The sequence below is a fragment of the Triturus cristatus genome, chromosome 3_1, assembly GCF_964204655.1.
Source record: "Triturus cristatus chromosome 3_1, aTriCri1.1, whole genome shotgun sequence".
Lineage (NCBI taxonomy): Eukaryota > Metazoa > Chordata > Amphibia > Caudata > Salamandridae > Triturus > Triturus cristatus.
The window spans coordinates 1,060,252,020-1,060,271,733 of record NC_140583.1 but is presented as its reverse complement, the minus strand read 5'-3'; the positions used below and the strand labels follow the sequence as shown (position 1 = coordinate 1,060,271,733).

The window sequence follows — 19,714 nt, the reverse complement described above, 5'->3', positions numbered from 1 at the left end:
CTAAGCAGTCCTGATCACGGCTCAGGGAGGGACTGGGGCACGAAGGTCACAGCTCCGGCGAGGGAAAGGACACCACAGTCCAGCGGCAGGCGAGTGAAGATCAGGTAGAGCCCAATGGTCCTGGGGCTCAGTTCAGGGGGCAAGCTCAGTTCCAAGCCCTTGGAGATCGTTTTGAAAGCACAAGTCTTGAAAGTAAAAATAAAGCAAAGTCTTCAGCAACAGTTTCTCTTCTCCCCTTTGGCAGCAAGGTCACCACTGCAGGCCAATCCCCCAGGATAGGGACAGTCTTCCTCCTACAGCTTTCCCGGTGCCTCCTCCTCAGGCAGAGATTCTTCTTGGTCAAAAGCGGATCTAGTTTCTTAGGAGCAGGGCTCCTACATTTATACAGCAAATCTTTTGTTCTTCCAGGCCAGGGGGGCCCTTGCCTAGTCCAGTCCGGTTTCTGAGCACTTTGTTTACGCGATGCAGGCTTCTTCTTTCAGAGTGCAGGGCAGAGTCATCAGACGCTCCACAGGGGGCGGAGCCGGCATTGAGGGGGCAGAGCACTGTCCTATTCAGAGCCTAGGAGTACTCCTCCCACCCATCTACCTGTCGATCGTCCTATTCACCACCAGGCTACCTAGCCCTGCCCATCTGGGTTCCCCCAGCCCTGTCACTCAAACCAGCCAGACATCAGAACACATCACGCAGAGGCGGGCTGAAATGTTTAGGCAAGCAAAGGCCAGCTTTCTAAAAGCGGCATTTGCAAACGCGGAATATTAAAATAAACCTTGGAAAAAGATGTACCTTATTATTCCGAGTTCAGGCATACTAAACTCGATCTTCTACCATGTTCCCTGGGTCGGTTAGATCATAGGATGTAACAATCCTAGCCGCCCATGCTGGCCTATGAGCACAGGGTAGCCTTACAGTAGTGAACAACAAGATGGCGGTAATTCACTACTAGGACATGCCACGCATCCAGGCTTGTTCTACCTTATGCTTACAACGCACCCTGCCCGTGGGCCTACCAGAGGAGTGACTAACATGAAGTTAAGGGAAGGTTTAGGGACCGGCAAGTGTGGGCACTTGCCAGTCAGCATGTCAGTACCAGACTGCACGCAGGTTCTGCGGTGGCAGACCTTAGACATATTTTACCGGCCGCTTCTGTGGGTGGCACAACCAGTGCTGCAAGCCCACCAGCGGTGTTTGCATTTACATGCCCTGGCGCTCCTGGCGCACTTTACTGGGGTCTGACAGTAAACCAAACAATCCAATCATGGAATCCAACCAACATATATAATTTACAAGGGAGCACTCGCACCGTGACACTGGTTGGCAGTAGCACAGCGCGCTGAGCGGCCAACACCATAAAAGCACATGAGGCACAGCGACAAAAAGAGGAAGGGAGACTCACGCCAAGGTGCCAGGTCTAACAGGCACCCAGAACACTTTTCATCCATTAGATGAGATTGGGACAACGATAAGTGTTCAACATGGCCAAATACAGAAGCACCGACAAAAAGCCTATGTGTGCATTATTTTCCACATTTCAGACTTTAATGAATACTTAACCCCCTTCTCAACACTACATTACAACATCCATTGCACATCCTGCTACTTAATATTTCTAAATAAAGAAAAGACAGCCTGATAGGCTTGCATTAGAAGAGCTTATAATCACCTGTCCCTTTAATAGCCATGGGGCTTTCAACTTTTGGGATGCCTTGTACTGGCAGTTGCCCCACGGCCAGTTCTTTTTGGAGATTAATCTAGAACAAACTCTCAAATGTGCCTGCTCTATGACCCTGATCGAAGCTGGGGAGGGGGACTGTTTGTTTATGACGTCAGTGAAGATGTCTATGATGCAGATCTAAGAGTACAAGTATTTAACCATGTTTTCTGCATTGTAGGTCTTCATTGATAATCAGAAACCTTAGAATAGAGCAGCAAGCTTCAAATATCTCCCTATGGGTTTTTTTTCATGAAAGAGAGCACAGCAGCGTTTATTAAAAGAATGAAGTCCAAAAATAATCTGATTTTTTTTTTTAGAATAGCTTGATCCACACTAGAGTCAGGTCTCGTATCAGAATCAAAACAATACTGCCTAATGAAGTCTGGACTGACTTGCAGATGGCCTCCCTCTTTGCAGGTTTCTGGTAACATGTTACTCAGCCAGGTTGTAGTTACTGCTTTTCCTCTGGTGGAATGAAACCTAGGTTTCCCTGGCAGTCAGTTACTGATTAACTTGAAGCAAATTTGAATGCAGGATTCAATCAAATGAGATAAGGATTGTTTAGAGGAGACCCGTTGTAGGCTGCTGATTACAGTCAAAAACATGAGTTTTAATGATGTTTGCAACTCCTTGCAGTACATTTGTACAACACCAAATAGTGTTTCTCTGGACCATAAGCAGAATAGGATAAGCTCACCGTAGGTAGACGGTCCGAAAAAGGATGTAGTGTTGAGGTTACAGCTATGTGCCACAAGTCCACGTGCAACATGGTTTTATATTTCAGTGTAACATGTAGGTCATGGGGCAGTGTTTTTGGTTGTCTTTTTGTCTACAGTTGTATTTACACCTGTGCGGTCCTCTCCATTAGACCTTTGTTGTTTTATGTGTCGGCTGGAAGGACAAACCCCTCCACCGCAGGTGTTTATCAGTTTGACCATGAGTAGGACGCGGGTACGTCTAGGAATTAATACACGGTAACCAGATCATCATTATTATTTTTTACTTGTTCCTATAAGTTAAATGTAAATACGCTGTATCTCACTACTGTGCCTCGAAGGGGCTGTGGCTTTAGCTCTGCATTTAATTCTATTTTGTTAGTTATATTTGCATTGTTGGAACTTTGTTGATTAATGATTGGGTAGAAGAGGTGAGTTAATCATATACTTAGATAGGAGGCAGAGGAAGTCCGCATGATGATAACATACAAGTCTTTCAAAGTCACACTTGTTTATAATTTATACCTCTTTACATTTTAGAGGCATGAACTCACTGACAGCAGCAGGTTCTGGCAAGGTTTCTGTTCCTTGGGAATAGACATCCTTTTTGTGCAGAAGACACATTTGATGAAGAGAGAGAAATTTAGAGTCTGATACAAGCAATTCCAAGCAAAAGACCACTCCTCAGCAGCCTCCTTGAAAGCTTCCTCCTTGCCAGAGAAAGTCGGGATGGAGCAGGGAACAAGTCTTCACTGCTGTTGCAGCCCAAATCTCATACAGTTTTACCAGCCGGTGTAATGTGGTACTCTAGTATCCCACCCGGGAAGTGTGGATGTGAGAACAATTCTTCAATGTGAGGTCAGTTCTGATCAGGCGAAGTGATATCTCACCTGTAGATACCACCCTGCGTGACTCATAATCTGGCCCAACAGAGAGAGTGGAGCAAACCCTTCTTTACTTAAAACAAACCTTTCAGGAAATGGGGCGCAGAGCAACGACTGAGGCTGACATTACCCTCATTCTGAAGCCAGAGAAGAAATCAATGGAATACTCAGCAAATAGGTCCCTATCACTGATTGTCTCTGATAGCATGATCATTGCTAAAATTATGGTTGATAAGCCTAGTATACTTCTTTCCTTCAAGATTGCACCGGACCAGTTGGATGTCCTAGACAGGCAAATGTGTGATAACGCTAGAAGGACAGTCTGTGTCATAGATATAGTCCAGCACAGGCATCTCTCGTGGTCTCCTGGCTTTAGACGTGGAGAAGGTAATTGACTGTGCTGGCTGGTCTTTCATAACAGCAGAAGTTGCCATGGTGGGTCTTGAGGCTCAATACATCAATTGGATAAGGGCAAATTACAGAGATGACCAGGCCAGGATATTACTCAATAGGGCACACTTAAGCATCTTTCCACTGCATAGAGAGACTGAGCAAGGGCATGTCCTTCCACCACTCAGCTTTACTTTAGTGATTGAGCCCTTTGTGATGAACGTGGTAACATCAAGATATTTTAACAATGCCCTTTGAGGGTGCAGTTTATAAAATCAGCCTGTTTGGTGACTTCATCTTTCTGAATGTAGGTGAAGCGCAGGTGCCCGCTAAAATTCTTATGAAAGAACTAGTAAGTTTTACAGGGCAGCACATGAATTTAAAGTGCATTACAACAAATCGATGATCTTTAATCCATCCCTCATGGGTGAAGAGGTGCAACATTTTAAAAGCTCTGTGCCTACTCCGAGGACAACAAAAGGATTAAATACCTAGGAATCCACCTAACCAGGTTATTTGACACCCTTCAAGCTGCTAACTGACTGAGTCTTGAAGATGAGATTAAAGGTGATCCAAGAAGTGGAAAAGCCATTACAGTCGTTGTCAGCTTAAATAAATTAAATCAAAATTAACATGCTACCTAGACCCTTATACCTGTTACTCACCATTCTCTTCAAGTTCTCTGACAGGATCTTGAAACTATGTGATAATTGATCAATATATTTATTTAGGGTTGGAAGAAGCTCAGACTTGCTAGAGGTGATCCGAGCGCCCAAGTCTAGGAAAAGGATTATGGCACCCAGGTGTACTGGGATGTTACTATGTTGCCCCTAAAGCTGCTAGGTGAGTGGGCCAATCCCAGGACCAACAAGGAGTTTATCGCACAGAGACAATTTAATAGCAGGCAGAGAGTGCTTACGTTGTAGAAAAATAAGTGCAATATCTGAAAGCTCATTTTACTATCCCACTGCTGGTATTGAGAAGTGGCAGAGATGCTGAATACTAAGGCTGTAGCTTTTACTGCTTCTCATACCTCATTCTTCCACCACCTTACACTGTCTCCTTTTTCTCTCACTCTTGCGGGTTCTTTGTGATTCTTACTTTCTCCCTTTATCATTGTTTGCCAGTCTTTGTCTGCCTCTTCCTTACACTGTCGACTGCCTTTTTCTGTCTTGCTCTGGACAAATATCTGAACCCACAAAATCAGTGTGGCCCCCACCTGTAACCACCAAAACAAGCTAAGCACTGGAGATAGGGCAGGAACAGCAGTAGGACAGGAAATCCTTTAAATGATTCATTTGCACGGCTTTTCTGCCAACCTAGCGTTCTGGGTTACGTTCTCAGGTCCTTTTTTTCTCAATTTTCTCAATTTTACACTATTTTCATGAAAAGTGGACCCGAGGCAATCAGACCATACAATTTATAACTTAGTTGTGTAACACAAGCAGTCATGGAAACCTGGGAATATCTAGCATCGTAGAACAAATTGACCACCCTCTGCAGTTCATTCCCCCTGGTCATGTATCTGGGGACATTTCAGAAATGGCAGGAGCTTTCCGCACTGAAAGGAGGAGTGTACATTCGATTAGAGATAATGGCTGTAATATTTTTGGCTCCCTCATTGCTTTATGAATCTAGCCCGTGAGTTACTGCAACCACTCAAGTCTTTTGGGTGTGCTAAGAGATATTTGGATACCTAATTCCTGTAAATCCTGAGGTGTTGCTATTGGGGCTGTACAGGGAAGCTTTACCCCATGAGTGTAAGATGGATAAAGTGGCTGTAAATTGAACTCCAGATTGCCACCAGAAGGCTTATAGGTGGGACCAGGAAAAAGACTCTGGCACCAGCTCTGCTGCAGTGCTACCATAGACTTTAGAAATTCTGACTGAGAAAAAGCCACTATATGTCCTGTATCAACACAAAACCAAATTCCACAGGATATGGAGCATGCTGGTGTGATATAGTGAAGACCTGGAACGGTCATTAACCCATCCCCCAAGGTACAAACTCTAGATTTGCTACCAAGCGCTTTAAAATTGTCCAATCTGGATTCAAGCAGCCCTTTAAGGCTTAGGACATTTATTTGATTTATAGGGCTCGGTCCTGTTCACTTTCATCTCCATTACACAGATCCAGGTGGGTTTCTGGGAAGGATTTTTGTTTTACTCGAGGAGTTGTATTAATTTGTTTCTGGTTACCCTGTAATGTACAAGTAAGATGTGAACTGAGCATAGTCCATTTCGAATGTGTTTACTGTTCTGTAAACGGAAAACTAAATGAAAAGATTGAAATATGTGTGTCAAATAGCATGTTACAGAAAAGTAGCTGCAAGGCTTTCCATGAGCACTATCGTAAGTCGGAAAGGGATGGTGGTTGTGCTCTATTAATTGATTAAACGTAGTAGATGCGCAAGGAATCACATTACCCTGCGTTGGAATAAAACAATATCTTGTTTACGCTAGCTGCAGGCTTGATTTGCATCTCATGTTTTACAGAAACTCTTTTCTTGGTTCTTTTTTAAGTGTTTTTTTATATGTTGAGATGATGCTGTTTTAGGCAGCGAAGTTTAATATTGATAGTGGGCTTGTTAATAAAACACCTGCAAGGGTGTGCTGTGATAAGGCGTGGTCACTGGTTCAAACGCTAAGAACGTCATCTCAGGAATCAAGACGGTTTGAGTGCTGTTGAGTTGGTCAATATTAATTCTCCAGCATGAAAACTTTCCCTTTTTTGTATGCTGAATAAAAAGTCCCTTTGTACATTAAAATGGTGCTCAATGTCAATGCATTGCAAGGCCTGGGGGCACACTTTCTAGAACCTCTAGAGCATGCCAAATAATTGTGGGAAGGGTACCCCTACTTGGAGATATTACAGGCAAGCAACCTTTTCTCACTGTGCTGGAAACCAATGGGCATTTACAAAAGCAAGCTGCTGTAATTCTTGGTATTGCCCTGCGTGTTATGTTTGTGGTGCTTCACTGCAGCAGGTTTGGTCTGTCCATCTTGGTGTGTACAGTAGTTGTTTGTGTGTGGCTGGTGCAATGATGTTTCTGCAACAAGCGTTCTCATTCGGTCTCAATCTATCCTCACAGGTCAGTCTTCCGACAGCCGATGCCGACTGCAGCCTCGCCGAATACATCGATATGATCTGTGGTGAGAAGCGGGCACAGCCTATTTTATAAGCCCAGAGATCACACCAAGAGGCTGTTAGATGTTTTTCTCGATATCAAAAGTAACAAAAAATAACTGATTGTGTTTCTGTCTTCTCCTCAGCGATCTTGGACATTCCCGTGTACAAGAGCCGTATACAGTCTCTGCACATCCTGTTCTCACTATACTCCGAATTTAAGAACTCCCAGGTTGGTTGTGGGGCTCTCCAATTTCAAACAAAATCATGCATTACAAGCAGGGTTTTCCATTGTAAATCCAGGTTGGGCGGATCCATACCAGAATAGACTGTCCTATACATTTACATACAATTAATTTAACCAGAGCTCATTTCTTTAGTGGGTATCCTGAACATAGACATGCATTCAGTCTTCTGGCCATCCTCTGCACCCTCGGCCACAAAGTCTTTGTCATTAATACTCTGAAGGGGAATCTAGGTGTAAATGTCTTAGAACCCAAGAGGGTTTTTATCTTAACCATGTCTTCTCTCTTTTCACGGAACTCCTATTGTTTACCTTCTCTCTGATTCGCCTCCTCCTTCTCTCTCCCGTTTTACCCACCTGGTCTCTGTCCATCATATATACTGCACCCCCTTAAAGGCTCCCACTTAGTGCCCCACCTCACTCTTTAATCCTTGGCTCTCCAAATGTTATCCCAACTGTCTCGCCTGATCTTTCTGTTCATCTTTGCTCTCTTGTTTGTTTTCTCTATTCTGACTGTTGTTCTTATTATCTTACCCATGCCTTGCACAATCATTGTATCCCCGGTAGTTTCTTCCCCCAATTTCATCCTGTCCCCTTCTTTCTTTCTAGCATTTCAAGGCTCTGGCAGAAGGCAAGAAGTCTGAGATCTTCCCATCGGACCCTCCATCACGTGCAGGAGAGGCAGAAACCTTCAGCTTCCACTAACTACCCCTCCTTCACCCGACAGCCCATTCAAGTGTGGATGCGAAGCATAGCTCTACCTGAGTCAAGTGGAACCATCTTGTCTGAACCTCTGCCCAATGCCATGTGAGCTGTTCATGAACTACGAGAGGACCAATGGCTTTTTTTGTCCTGCTAGTCTTGACTTGCTGTGAAGGGAGGCATTTGACTTAAAACATAGAATCTGTAGGACGAAAACTTCAAGGAAGGAGCCCTCCTCCCCAACTGGTTAAATATGATCATGAGGTACTGGATGACGATAACCATACAGAACTCTGCTCTGTTGGGGGTGCCAATCCTGAAATCTCTTGTATTTCACAATGCCTTTCCACTAGCGCACTAAGCTGAGCTTGTCTAAGCAGAACCAACTCAAATGTATCCTACCCCTTATTGTCCTTAGAGGGCCCCATAAAATGTAAACTTATTTCTTGGCTGTCCTCTACATGTCCAACTGTGTTTCCGACAATCTTTCTATTTAAGTGTGTGTCTGATGATCCTCCGTTTGCTCACTTATCACTCCTATGGAATGGACGGTCATCTGGAGCCTCTATGAAAGTTTCTCCTTCTTGATCACAGGGGCTGTGCCTTCCAAAGACCTCCGGCTCCCCTTTCAAACGGGTACCACGTCTCTATAATATGGTCTAAATTGGACTCCAAGTCCAGCACTTCACCACTTGTCATCAAATGCAGTACCCTTCTACTAGTTAGGCATGCCCCAAGATCTCATTGTAGCTCATCTCTAAATGATAGGGACGCTCATGCTCCTTATGGCAGTTCATCCTGTGATTCGAACATTCACATTCTGCCAGGCTTGTGATCTGTTGACTCCTTGGTAGATACTCCAATACCGCTCATGGGCTGGCCAATTTTGTTTTAGGTTTAGACAAAGTTCTGGCATTTCCTAATGTATTTGTAAAAATGTTCCCCACGGCTGGACATGGTAGAGGCTACTTTCAAGTGACATATCTGAGGGTGGCTGAAAGAACCCAAGTGGAAATATAACCTTACGCATTTCTGCAGCGTTCACATTTTTTACTTATCATCTGGAGTTCATGTTGTCCTGACATCCCAAGATTGTGCAAATACTTACAATGTTTTTATGCACTTATTTATTTTATCCTTGGCATTTTGTTAAATAAAAGCTTTCCATGTTAACGTCTCCTGTTCTGATTTAGTATAACGATATAGAGAGGTCACCATTCACTTCTCTACACTGGTGCTTAATTTTTAGTTTTTTTATACTTTCATTTTTCTCTCATTAGGATTCCTTTAGTGACACCAAATCCTAACCCTTGTTTAGTTTGTGCTTGTCTGAGTGCTTAAAGGTCAATCCATGGCAGTCAAAAGGACCTGCGTAGATGCCGAATGGGTCTTTTGTCTAAGAAGACGTACACAGTAGCATGTAATTCGCAGATGCAGTGGCCGGTTAGGTATTGGGTGTTATCTTGAAATGAGCAGTTAAAAGCACATGTTGAGGCCAAAATGTTTGAAATTTGAATGTTGAAAATTACCACAACTTTGACTTTTGCCACAAAATTCTGATTTTTAGCATATTTTCTTTCTGATTGGCTGCTTCTGAGGTAAATATTAAAAAAACATAGTTAACAATTGAGAAGTAAACGTTTGGAACAAAAAATAGTACTCGATTTTACATGCTAAGAAGGCAAATGGGTGAACCTTTGAAAATGGCCGCCTTAAAGCCCAGATGAGTTGGCTGCTGCAAAGACTTCTAAGATGGCTGACATGAAGACTTGTTCTGATGGATACTTCTAATGCAGATTCCTCACCTTGCCAGTAACCGCAGGTGCCAGACTGGATCATGAGAAATTTTGTTCTCAGCAGTTCTCTTGCCCACCAGTAGGTGACACCGTACGGCACTGTGTCGGGTCCGTTGCAACCCAGAAGTGACATGAAATTGCCACCTCAGCAGGTTGACATCAGTTTCCTTCTTTCCATACCCTACAGACTTTTTCACAAAATTTCTCCAGTGTACAAAAGGCTTGTTTCCCTCACCCAAAAAACTACAGGATTTAAACCCTGTAAGGATTAGCACAATCAGATGTCTGTGAGGCACTCTCGTGAAGTCTGTACTGATGTCTCCGTCCCGACATGAATAATGCGATAACTGTGCTCGAATGAACCTGAAGGCTATCCAAGACCATGAGGCTAAGCTCTACATCGCTGAGCTCCACAGGTGTGTAAGGTCCAGCATTTGTCTAGGTCATAGACGCGTTCCCACTGCTGTTCCATACAAAAAATAGTAGATCCCGTTCCAAATCATCAGGTAAGTCAAAATCTAAAAAAGAAGCATAAGGAGTCAAAAAGTGTTGCCTCTGCTTCCTGCCACTCCCCTAAAGACGTCACGCAGACGTCTGGGTAGCTCATGATCTCTGTCCCAGTCTCCCACAACATGCTGATCCCTCAACTTGTCCTGACCCAGCCTGAATTTCTGGGGCCATCAGCAATGCTTCAACAGATCCAAGCCTTCAAAGAGACCATGTGGATTTTTTATGACCTTTTCTGACTGCATGGATCCGAGGAGTTACCTATGGCGCATCCGACTGTGCCTCTTGACCTTGTTCGGGGGTCCACCCAACTCCAGGGCCGTTGCCAGCTAAGATACCTCATTTGGTGTTGAAAACCATGCCAGCCACGTGCAACGTCGCTGACGCCAGAGGAAAATCCTATAGTCCTATCGGACTGTGAAGCAAATCCACAACGTCCTTGGCCAAAGTTGTGCTCATCTCGACCACAACCCCAGTCAGACTCCAAAGGTAGGCCTCTGTTGAAACCACATTTATCAGATCTTGATCACGCAATGATGACGATTTAGATGATGAAGTTCAAGTCTGTGATAAAGAGAACTAATGCTTAGAACTCCAAGAAGCCAGTGACCTGGACACTTCCCCTGACACTGGCCTCGATTCGACACCTGACCCCTCCATGGAGGAATCTGCAACCTTTACCATGATAGGACGGCAGCAGAAGTCCTCGACTTCCAGCTGCCTTCAGTAGAGGTAAAAATAAATAGTCCTCGCAGAGTTCCTGCAGCCAGGGTAGACCTCCTCAGAATCACTCCTCCCCATCAACGAAGCCCTTATGAACACCTTTTTGAATACTTGGGTAAAATCAGGGTCATGTCCTCTACCCCCTATCCTGCAATTAACAGACAGATTGCTTAGAGACATAGACCAGCTCTGGGGGATGCATCTTCCCTCCTGCATCCCACACCAGAAAGTCTTGAGGTACAAACCTCCAAAGGTTTGTTAACTCCTTCCTTACTACTGCTCCAGACAGTGTGCAAATGCATGGAGGCCTTTGAAAAAAGGTGGTTCTTCTGACAGCCTCACAGTCGGACCAATGAACTTCAGTTCTCGCCTAAGGCATTATTTGCACGCCTTGTGGGACAGGGTGAGCGACATTTTGCCTGCTGTCCCTGATTACATGTGGGCCAATCTGCAGCAGATTATATAAAATGGTCAAGATGCAGTGAAATAAGTAATTAGGTCAGGCCTGGACACTACAGACTGGTAGGGCAGCTGGTGACAGCGTGGTTCTTACGTGTCACACTTTGATCAGGCCCACAAGCTTCTCTAGTGGTGTCTAAGCATGACTCATGGACATACCATTTGATGGCACCGGTCTCTTCGGAGACAAGGCGGATTCCATCCTGGAGTGCTTTAAAGAGAGTAAGGCCACTGTGCACTCCATTGGTGTTATAGCTTAAGTGCTGCAGTTTCTCCAGCAATATCTTCATTTTTGAGGCTTCAGAAGGGGCATCTAACAACGGCAACACCAGAACCTTCCTCAAGCAGAGCAGACCTCTCAACCCTTTCGAGATAGAGGGTGGGAATCTAGCAGAAACCGTTCATACCCTAAAGGGCAATACACTATACAACCTCCACCCCCATTGTCACTGCTGTAAAACTCCTTTAGTTTTCCCTCAGTGGCACATTGCCTCCAATTGAGTGACAGAATAAGTTATTACTTCCACGGGTGGCAAAGCATCATATTGGACAGATGGGTGCTTCAAATACTCCGTAATGGTTACACTACCCTTCCTATTCACCCCTCCAAACATGCCACCTACATCACAACTGCTTCCAGAGGACCACTTTTCCATTCTACAGAAGGAAGTCCAGGCTCTCTTGGACATAGGAGCTATCAAGAGGGGTACCAGCGTCAGAAATTGCAACTGGCTGTTACTCCTGCTAAATTCTAGTGACCTGATGTATCTAAAAAAGAGATTATCAATTTGTTTCTCGATTGTTACATTGGGCCAGGATACTGTTTTTCCCTATCTATCACGGCTACCAGACCCAGGATTGAGGAATGAAATTTTAAGGGCCAGGGTGGGATGTAACCCAATCTACTCTTCTCGCCCACACAGTATCAGGGTACAGAGTAATAGTGATCTTTGTCCCTGCCCTCTGAAAGTTAAAAGTACCCTTATGCATATACTTATGGACTGTGCCTTTTATTTTACAAATAGAATAATATTTTTAAGACCTCCTGTTTTTTTTAAATATGATGCTCTCCATAGGGATAAAGCTGTGGAGTTATTGTCTGAAATGCGTAATCTCGATGTAACAGTTGGAATTGCCCGGTTTCTGAGATCTGTAAAACAAAATCTTAATCATGAAATGTAGTCTAAGGGGGGTAGGGTAGCTAGGAGGGGGATCCTTTTAAATGTTTTTAACTGTTTTAATGTTTATATTGTCTAGTGTGTTTTTTTCTTTTAGAATGTTTTATGGACAAATGCCTAAATAAACTTGTTTTGGAACCTGAACCTGCTAAATTTGAGTGCTAAAAAAGGATGGAAGACTTCGTCCTGTGTTAGATCTTCCCCCTCTGATCTTCTTCCTTAAAAAGGATAAATTCAAGATGCTCACTGTGGCCCAAGTTCTGTCTGCCCTGGGTCCAGACAACTGGATGGTGGCTTTGGATTTGCAGGACACCTGCTTTCATATCCTTGTCCTGCAGCCCCACAGACATTGCATGTGGTTTCATGTAGGCCACAAGCACGTTCGGTTTTCTGTGCTGTTATTTGGACACCAGCTCTCCTCAGGTGTACATGAAAGTAGTGGTGGTGGATGGTGCACATCTTAATAGGCTGGGAAACCAGTTTTCCAATAACTCTGCATCTGTAGGTGAGCTTACCTCAATCTGTCGTAGACCACCGCCAGATGACCAAACCTGTTTAGCCTGTAATGTCCTAGGATTCGCCATCAATGTGCCAAAGGTTCACCTGACTTCTTCACAGGGGCACCCGTTTATTGAAGTCATTCTTGATAGGGTAATTATGTAGGTCAAAAGACTATTGTTTACTTGGTATAGCATCAGCCACCAGGAGTGATGCTATGTAATTAAATTTAAAGACGTGCAATAAAAGCAGTAAGCCTAACACATAAAACAAAAAACACCCAAGAACAAACAGTAACGTAATCCACAGATAATTTCTAATCCTACCCAATTAGTCCCTACTACGGCTTGATTGGACACAGAAATTTATATACACGATGCCAGATGTTGGTTGAGAAAATTATGCTTTAATCAAAAAGAGCAATTCTGAAGGAACACTCCTAATACTGATATAAAATATACAGGGTAATTGGCTGCCACTAATTCAACAACACAAGAGTAACAAAGGTAGTTGAATATGATAGCAATTCAATTGAGTTATGCCAATACAAAACTTTCAAAGACTTTCAGCAGTCCATGTTAATTGAATATAGATTGACGTTTCAGCTCAGATGTAGAATTGACCATGTCCATCATCAGGCCACAGTGTTGCAAATTTATAAATTATCCGTGCACATAGTAAAATAAACAAAACAAAAAGAAAACGGGGACAATTAGAAAATGTGTGTGTGTATCGGTGTATATATATATGTCCAAGACACAAAAAGAGTAATGGTAATGAGAATCATAAAAACCACGAAAGGTGATAGCAAGAACAAGGTAAAGAGTTGTACTAATCATCCTGTGTGTAGGCTTAAGAAAGTGAATTAAAAACAAGCTGAATAAGAGGTCTAAGCCACAAAGTAGTCCCAGGGAGACATGCACTTTATCCAAACGTTCAGTTTAATAAATCCTTGCTGTAGGTGAGTTAAACCCAGTGCCAAACATACTCAAGAGGCACCAGAAAAAAAAACTTACAAATAGGGGAAGATATCACCCCTCATGCAATGGAAAGTAGTTTGTATAGAGCAAGAGACGAAAAGCAGAAGCCAATCCAACCGTGGCACACTTATACCAATATAAATGTACCAGGTTAAATTAAAAAGTGGCATTCTATTTGCAGCCTATTAATACATATAGGACGCTGGCATTACATTCATGATGAAGTTAATGTAGCACCTTTTTATTCTGAATATTAATACAAGTAGGGCACTGACACTACATTTATAATGGAGTTAATATAGCACCTTTGCATTCATTCCGGTGCGGCACTGAGGATTAATCTGGTAGCTGTGCGACGGCAACTGATTCCCCTTGTTTGTTGTAATTATAGTCTTCAGAATAGTACTCCCCTCTCTGTTGGCCTCACAAAGTAAGTTGGTATTGAGTATTTTTTTTTGAAGATGTGCTTTGCGTGTACTGAAAATAGAATGACACTTTTTAGGTCTCGCCTGAGCCCGCGCGCATGCGCTGCTCTGCGAGGTATTTAGTAAGGGCTTTTAACCCCTTCGCTGCTAGGCCTTTTCCCCACCTGTGCTAAGCCTTTTTTGGGGCTATTTGAGGTAGTTCGCACTTAGGCCCCTGTAACTTTTTGACCACATAAGGTTACATGCCAAATTTGCGTCCTTTTCTTCCAACATCCTGGGGATTCGAAAGGTACCCAGGGTTTGTGGATTCCCCTGGAGAGGACCCAGAAATTAGCCAAAATACAGCTACATTTTGGTTTTTTGGGGAAAAAAGTGCTGCAAATAAAAGCGTCTGGGTTTTTCCCTGCAAATGGTATAAAAAAAGTGTTTGTGGGGCTGAAATCACCATTTTCCCAGCTTTTAGGGAATGACAGACTTTTGTCATAAAACCAACATTTTTTACACAGTTTTGCCATTTTTCTGGGACATAGCCTATTTTTGCTATTTTTTTCTGCTTTCAACCTCCTTCCAGTTAATAGTAGAAATGGGTATGAAAGCAATAATGGATCCTGGAAAACTATACATTTTAGTAAAGTAGACAAACTTCTGAATTCAGCATGGGTCATTTGTGTAGATCCTTCAAGGTTTCTTTATAGTTAAATATAGGAAAAATAGAAAATTAGTTGAAAAAAACAGCCTTTTGTGTCAACGTTTTCACATGTAACTTCTTCTAAATATTACAGCTCTTTGAAAGCAATATACCGTTACATCCGCAGGACCTTACTGGTTGTGGGGATATATAGTACTTGTAGGTTCACAAGAACCCGATGAACCCAGAGCCAAAAACTGAGCAGCGACTTGCAATGGTTTTTTATTGTGTACCGGGTATATAGCAATTATTCTGGGAAAATGTATACATGGAAAATTTTGTATGAAAGACACATATGTATTTCTGAAATGGGAATAAAATATAGAGTTTAGAAACAGTAGATATTTGCACATTTCCGAAATTGGGAATTCTCATACTAGCATGAGAATTATTGGTCATTTTTCAAAATGACTTCTTTTTTACAAATTGTCTTTCATTTGGAAGGCAGAAATGCATTGAAAGTCAAAAGGTAATAACAGTTGGTTTACAAATCTGAATTACCCTAAGTCTCCGGATAGAAATGGTACCTCACTTGTGTGGGTAGGCATAGTGCCCACGACAGGAAACGGCTCAAAACGCAACGTGAACACACCACATTTTCATAATGAAAAATTCCCCTTTTTTTGCAAAGTGCCTATCCGTTGTTTTTTAACCCTAGCTCTGCCGGCACCTAGGGAAACATAGCAAACCTATACATTTTTGAAAACTAGACACCCAGGGGAATCCAGGATGGGGTGACTTGACTGGCACTCTCCAGGTTCTGTTTCCCAGAATCCCTTGCAACCCTATAAGAACTCACATTTTCCTCACATTTCTGTGGTGGAATGTTCTGGAATCTGCGTGGATCAACAAATTTCCACCCACCCCGCGTTCCCCAAAGTCTTAAGATAAAAATGGTACCTCACTTGCGTGGGTAGGCCTAGTGCCCACAACAGGAAACGGCGCAAAATGCAACGTGGACACACCACAATTTCACTGTGAAAAATGACCCTTTTTTGGCAAAGTGCCCAGCTGTAGTTTTTTAACCCTAGCTCTGCCGGCACCTAGGGAAACCTAGCAAACTTATACATTTTTTAAAACTAGACACCTAGGGGAATCCAGGATGGGGTGACTTGACTGGCTCTCTCCAGGTTCTGTTACCCAGAAACCCTTGCAAACCTATACAAATGTAAAAAGAAACACATTTCCTCACATTTCTGTGGTGGAATATTCTGGAATCTGCGTGGATCCACAAATTTCCACCCACCCTGTGTTCCCCAAAGTCTTCAGAGAAAAATTGTACCTCACTTATGTGGGTAGGCCTAGTGCCCACAACAGGAAATTGGGTTTGGTAGGTTCCCCTAGATGGCCGCCGAGCCCAGGGCCAAAAACTCATGGGACCCCCCTTGCAAAACCAGGTTGATTTGTGATAGGTAATTTTGATGTCGCCTCAATAGGCTTTGGGCCCTTGCCTGTTGTGGGTCCTTGACCCACCCACGCAAGTGAGGTACCATTTTTATCGGGAGATCTGGGGGAACGCTGGGTGGGAGGAAATTTGTGGATCCACGCAGATTCCAGAGCTTTCCCACACAGAAATTTGAGAAAAAGTGTTTTTTTCAGTGAAATTTGAGGTTTGCAGGGGATTCTGGGTAGGAGAATGTTGGGGGACCCACGCAAGCCATACCTCACTAGACTCCCCCGGGTGTCTAGTTTCCAGAAATGTGTGGGTTTGTTAGGTTTCCCTGGATGGCCGCCGGGCCCAGGGCCAAAAACTCATGGGACCCCCTTGCAAAACCATGTTGGTTTGTGATAGGTAATTTTGATGTCGCCTCAATAGGTTTTGGGCCCTTGCCTGTTGCGGGTCCTTGACCCACCCACGCAAGTGAGGTACCATTTTTATCGGGAGACCTGGGGGAATTCTGGGTGGGAGGAAATTTGTGGATTCACGCAGATTCCAGGACTTTCCTACCCCGAAATTTGAGAGAAAAGTGATTTATTCAGCAACATTTGAGGTTTGCAGGAGATTCTGGGTAGGAGAATGTTGGGGTTCCCTTGCAAGCCATACCTCGCTGGACTCCCCAGGGTGTCTAGTTTCCAGAAATGTGTGGGTTTGTTAGGTTTCCCTAGATTGCCGCCGAGCATTGGGCCAAAAACTAATGGGACCCCCTTGCAAAACCAGGTTGGTTTGTGATAGGTAATTTTGATGTCGCATCAAGAGGTTTTGGGCCCTTCCCTGCCGCGGGTACTTGGCCCACTTCTACAAGTGAGGGACCATTTCTATTCAGATACTTGGAGAAATGCTGGGGGGTTGGAAATTTGTTGTTACTTTCTGCAGCGTTAAAATTTGCGCACAATAATGCAAGGAAAATTTGACAGTCACATTTTGAGGTTTGCAGGACATTGTGGGTAAGATAACTTGTTGGGATCCACAAGAGAGACATCACCATGTACTCCCATGGGTGTTGAGTTTACGACAAAATGTACAGTTGGTAGGTTATTCTTAGATGAAATGTACACTTTGGCAGAGAGACAAAAAAGTAAAGATTACTGCGCAGCCATCTATTCCTCAAACACACACACATACTGGTTGGATTTGGCACGAGGGTGAATGATGGTTCAGTATATAAAATTTTATTAACAAGAGATTTCACAAAAATTAAATGCACTGTCAATAATTGAAAGGACAAAAAACTGAACCAATGATTCGCAGCTCGTGAGCTGTAAAGCCACATCAACACACCAACTACTTTACAGGCCATTCACACACCTTTTATACATGATATACACAACACCATTCACACCACCAGGCACAAAGCCAACACATTACAACATTCACAAAAAGGGACAAGGTACACCCTGCTTGACAAAAACAGAAAATAATTTTTTTGCTACACAACCACCTATTCCTCAAGCACACATAAATACCGGTTGGATTTGGCATGAGGGTGAGTGATGGTTCAGTATATATAGTTGTATTAACCAGAGATTTCACAAAAAAGAAATGCACTGTTAATAATTGAAAGGACAAGAAACTGAACCATTGACTCACAGCTCGTGAGCTGTAAAACCACGACAAGGCACCAACCTCTTTACAGGCCATTCATACACCTTTCATATGTGTGACACATACAAAACCATTCACACCGCCAGCCGCGGGCCCAGCACAATACAACACTCACACCAGCAGACAGCGCCATTCAAGGGCCCATCACTTTCACACGCCCACATTCCTGACACAGCAACCACACCAGCTAACGGATTGCATGGAGTGGCGTTTGGCTAGCAGTGTGTGTAGTGACCAGCAGCTAGTCACTACTCACACACTGCCACCCAAGCGCCAGTCCACGTACACCGCCAGCCGAGCGCCAGTCCACGCACACCACCAGCCAAGTGCCAGTCCAAACACACCGCCATCTAAGCGCCAGTCCAAACACACCACCAGCCAAGCGCCAGTCCACGCACACCGCCAGCCAAGCGCCACTCCACACACACCGCCATCACATTTAGGATTTTTTTATACAAATAAGAAAACACAAACAAATTGCAAATAGATACAAATCTACTAACACAACATCTGGAACGAAATACACTACACAAATGCCAACCTTGAAACTGAACAAAAAATATTAAACAATAGAGACCAGGCAGTTCACTTTACCACTCATGTATGCTCCCAAAAATTATTTTGCCTGTGGTACATTCTAAAACAAGCAGGCACACACAGCCCAGGGTTAGAAGGACACTTGGGGTAGTATATACGACTCTCCTTCCGCGTACTTCTTTGCCAACAGACTCTACATCTCCTACTGGGAAAGTCTTTTGAGGGTGTGGGAGGAATGTGATCAGGAAAGTGGCGATCTTTCAATCTAGCCACATCCTCCACCACTCCAACTCTAGGAACACTTGCCTGTTCCACTGAAACAAAGCTGCATATTACAGACTCCTGAAACTTAGCAAAAGTCATCTTTGACTCAGGACAAGAATCTTTGAAAAAACACAAAAGCATTAAAGGTTGCCAAGTGGAAAAGATGGATAGCCAACTTCTTAAACCAAATGTATGCCTTACGAAGAGCAGCATAAGGTTCCAACCTCTGATCTACTCTGTCAACACCACCCATGTGCCTATTATAGTCTAAAATGCACACAGGTTTGCGCTCTTCAGCAACCTGACCCCAAACAGTCAGAGGTGAAGTGCTTTCATCATGGATGGTAGTCAGCATGTAGACATCTCTCCTGTCTGAAAACTTCACAGCTAGAAGTTCCTCGCAACGCAACACACTGCACTGTTCCCGCACAAGCTTTTGACAAACAAGTTCTTTTGAGAAACCTTTACGGTTAGAGCGGATTGTGCCACAAGCAACAGTGTCCACTTTGGCCAATTCCCTGAACAATCGCACACCAGTGTAGAAGTTATCTACATATAAATAGTGACCTTTGTTAAAAAGTCCTCACACAATTTTTTCAGTCACTCCAAAAGTGGACGGCCAACCAGGGGGGTTGATCCTGGATTCCTTATCAGTGTACACCCTGAAATTAGAGACCGATCCAGTCCTACTGTCACACAGCATATACAGCTTAATTCCACAGCGTGCCCTCTTACTAGGAATGTATTGCCTAAAAACCAAGCGGCCCTTGAACAAGACCAAAGACTCATCCACTGCTATTTCTTTCCCTGGAGCAAATCAGAAAATCGATCTACAAAGT

General features: G+C 43.6%; 1 protein-coding gene across 5 annotated transcripts in view; it reads left to right on the top strand.

Moving 5' to 3' along the window:
- IFT46 (intraflagellar transport 46) overlaps positions 1-8,950 on the top strand; it is a 128,269-nt gene extending 119,319 nt beyond the window's left edge. For all 5 annotated transcript variants that reach the window (XM_085645844.1, XM_085645847.1, XM_085645846.1 and 2 more), the window contains exons 10-12: positions 6,797-6,857; positions 6,978-7,063; positions 7,685-8,950. In XM_085645844.1, coding sequence (XP_085501970.1) covers positions 6,797-6,857; positions 6,978-7,063; positions 7,685-7,780 — 243 coding nt within the window. In that variant the 3' untranslated portion in view covers positions 7,781-8,950. The remainder of the gene's footprint in view (positions 1-6,796; positions 6,858-6,977; positions 7,064-7,684) is intronic.
- The last annotated feature ends 10,764 nt before the right edge of the window (positions 8,951-19,714 follow it).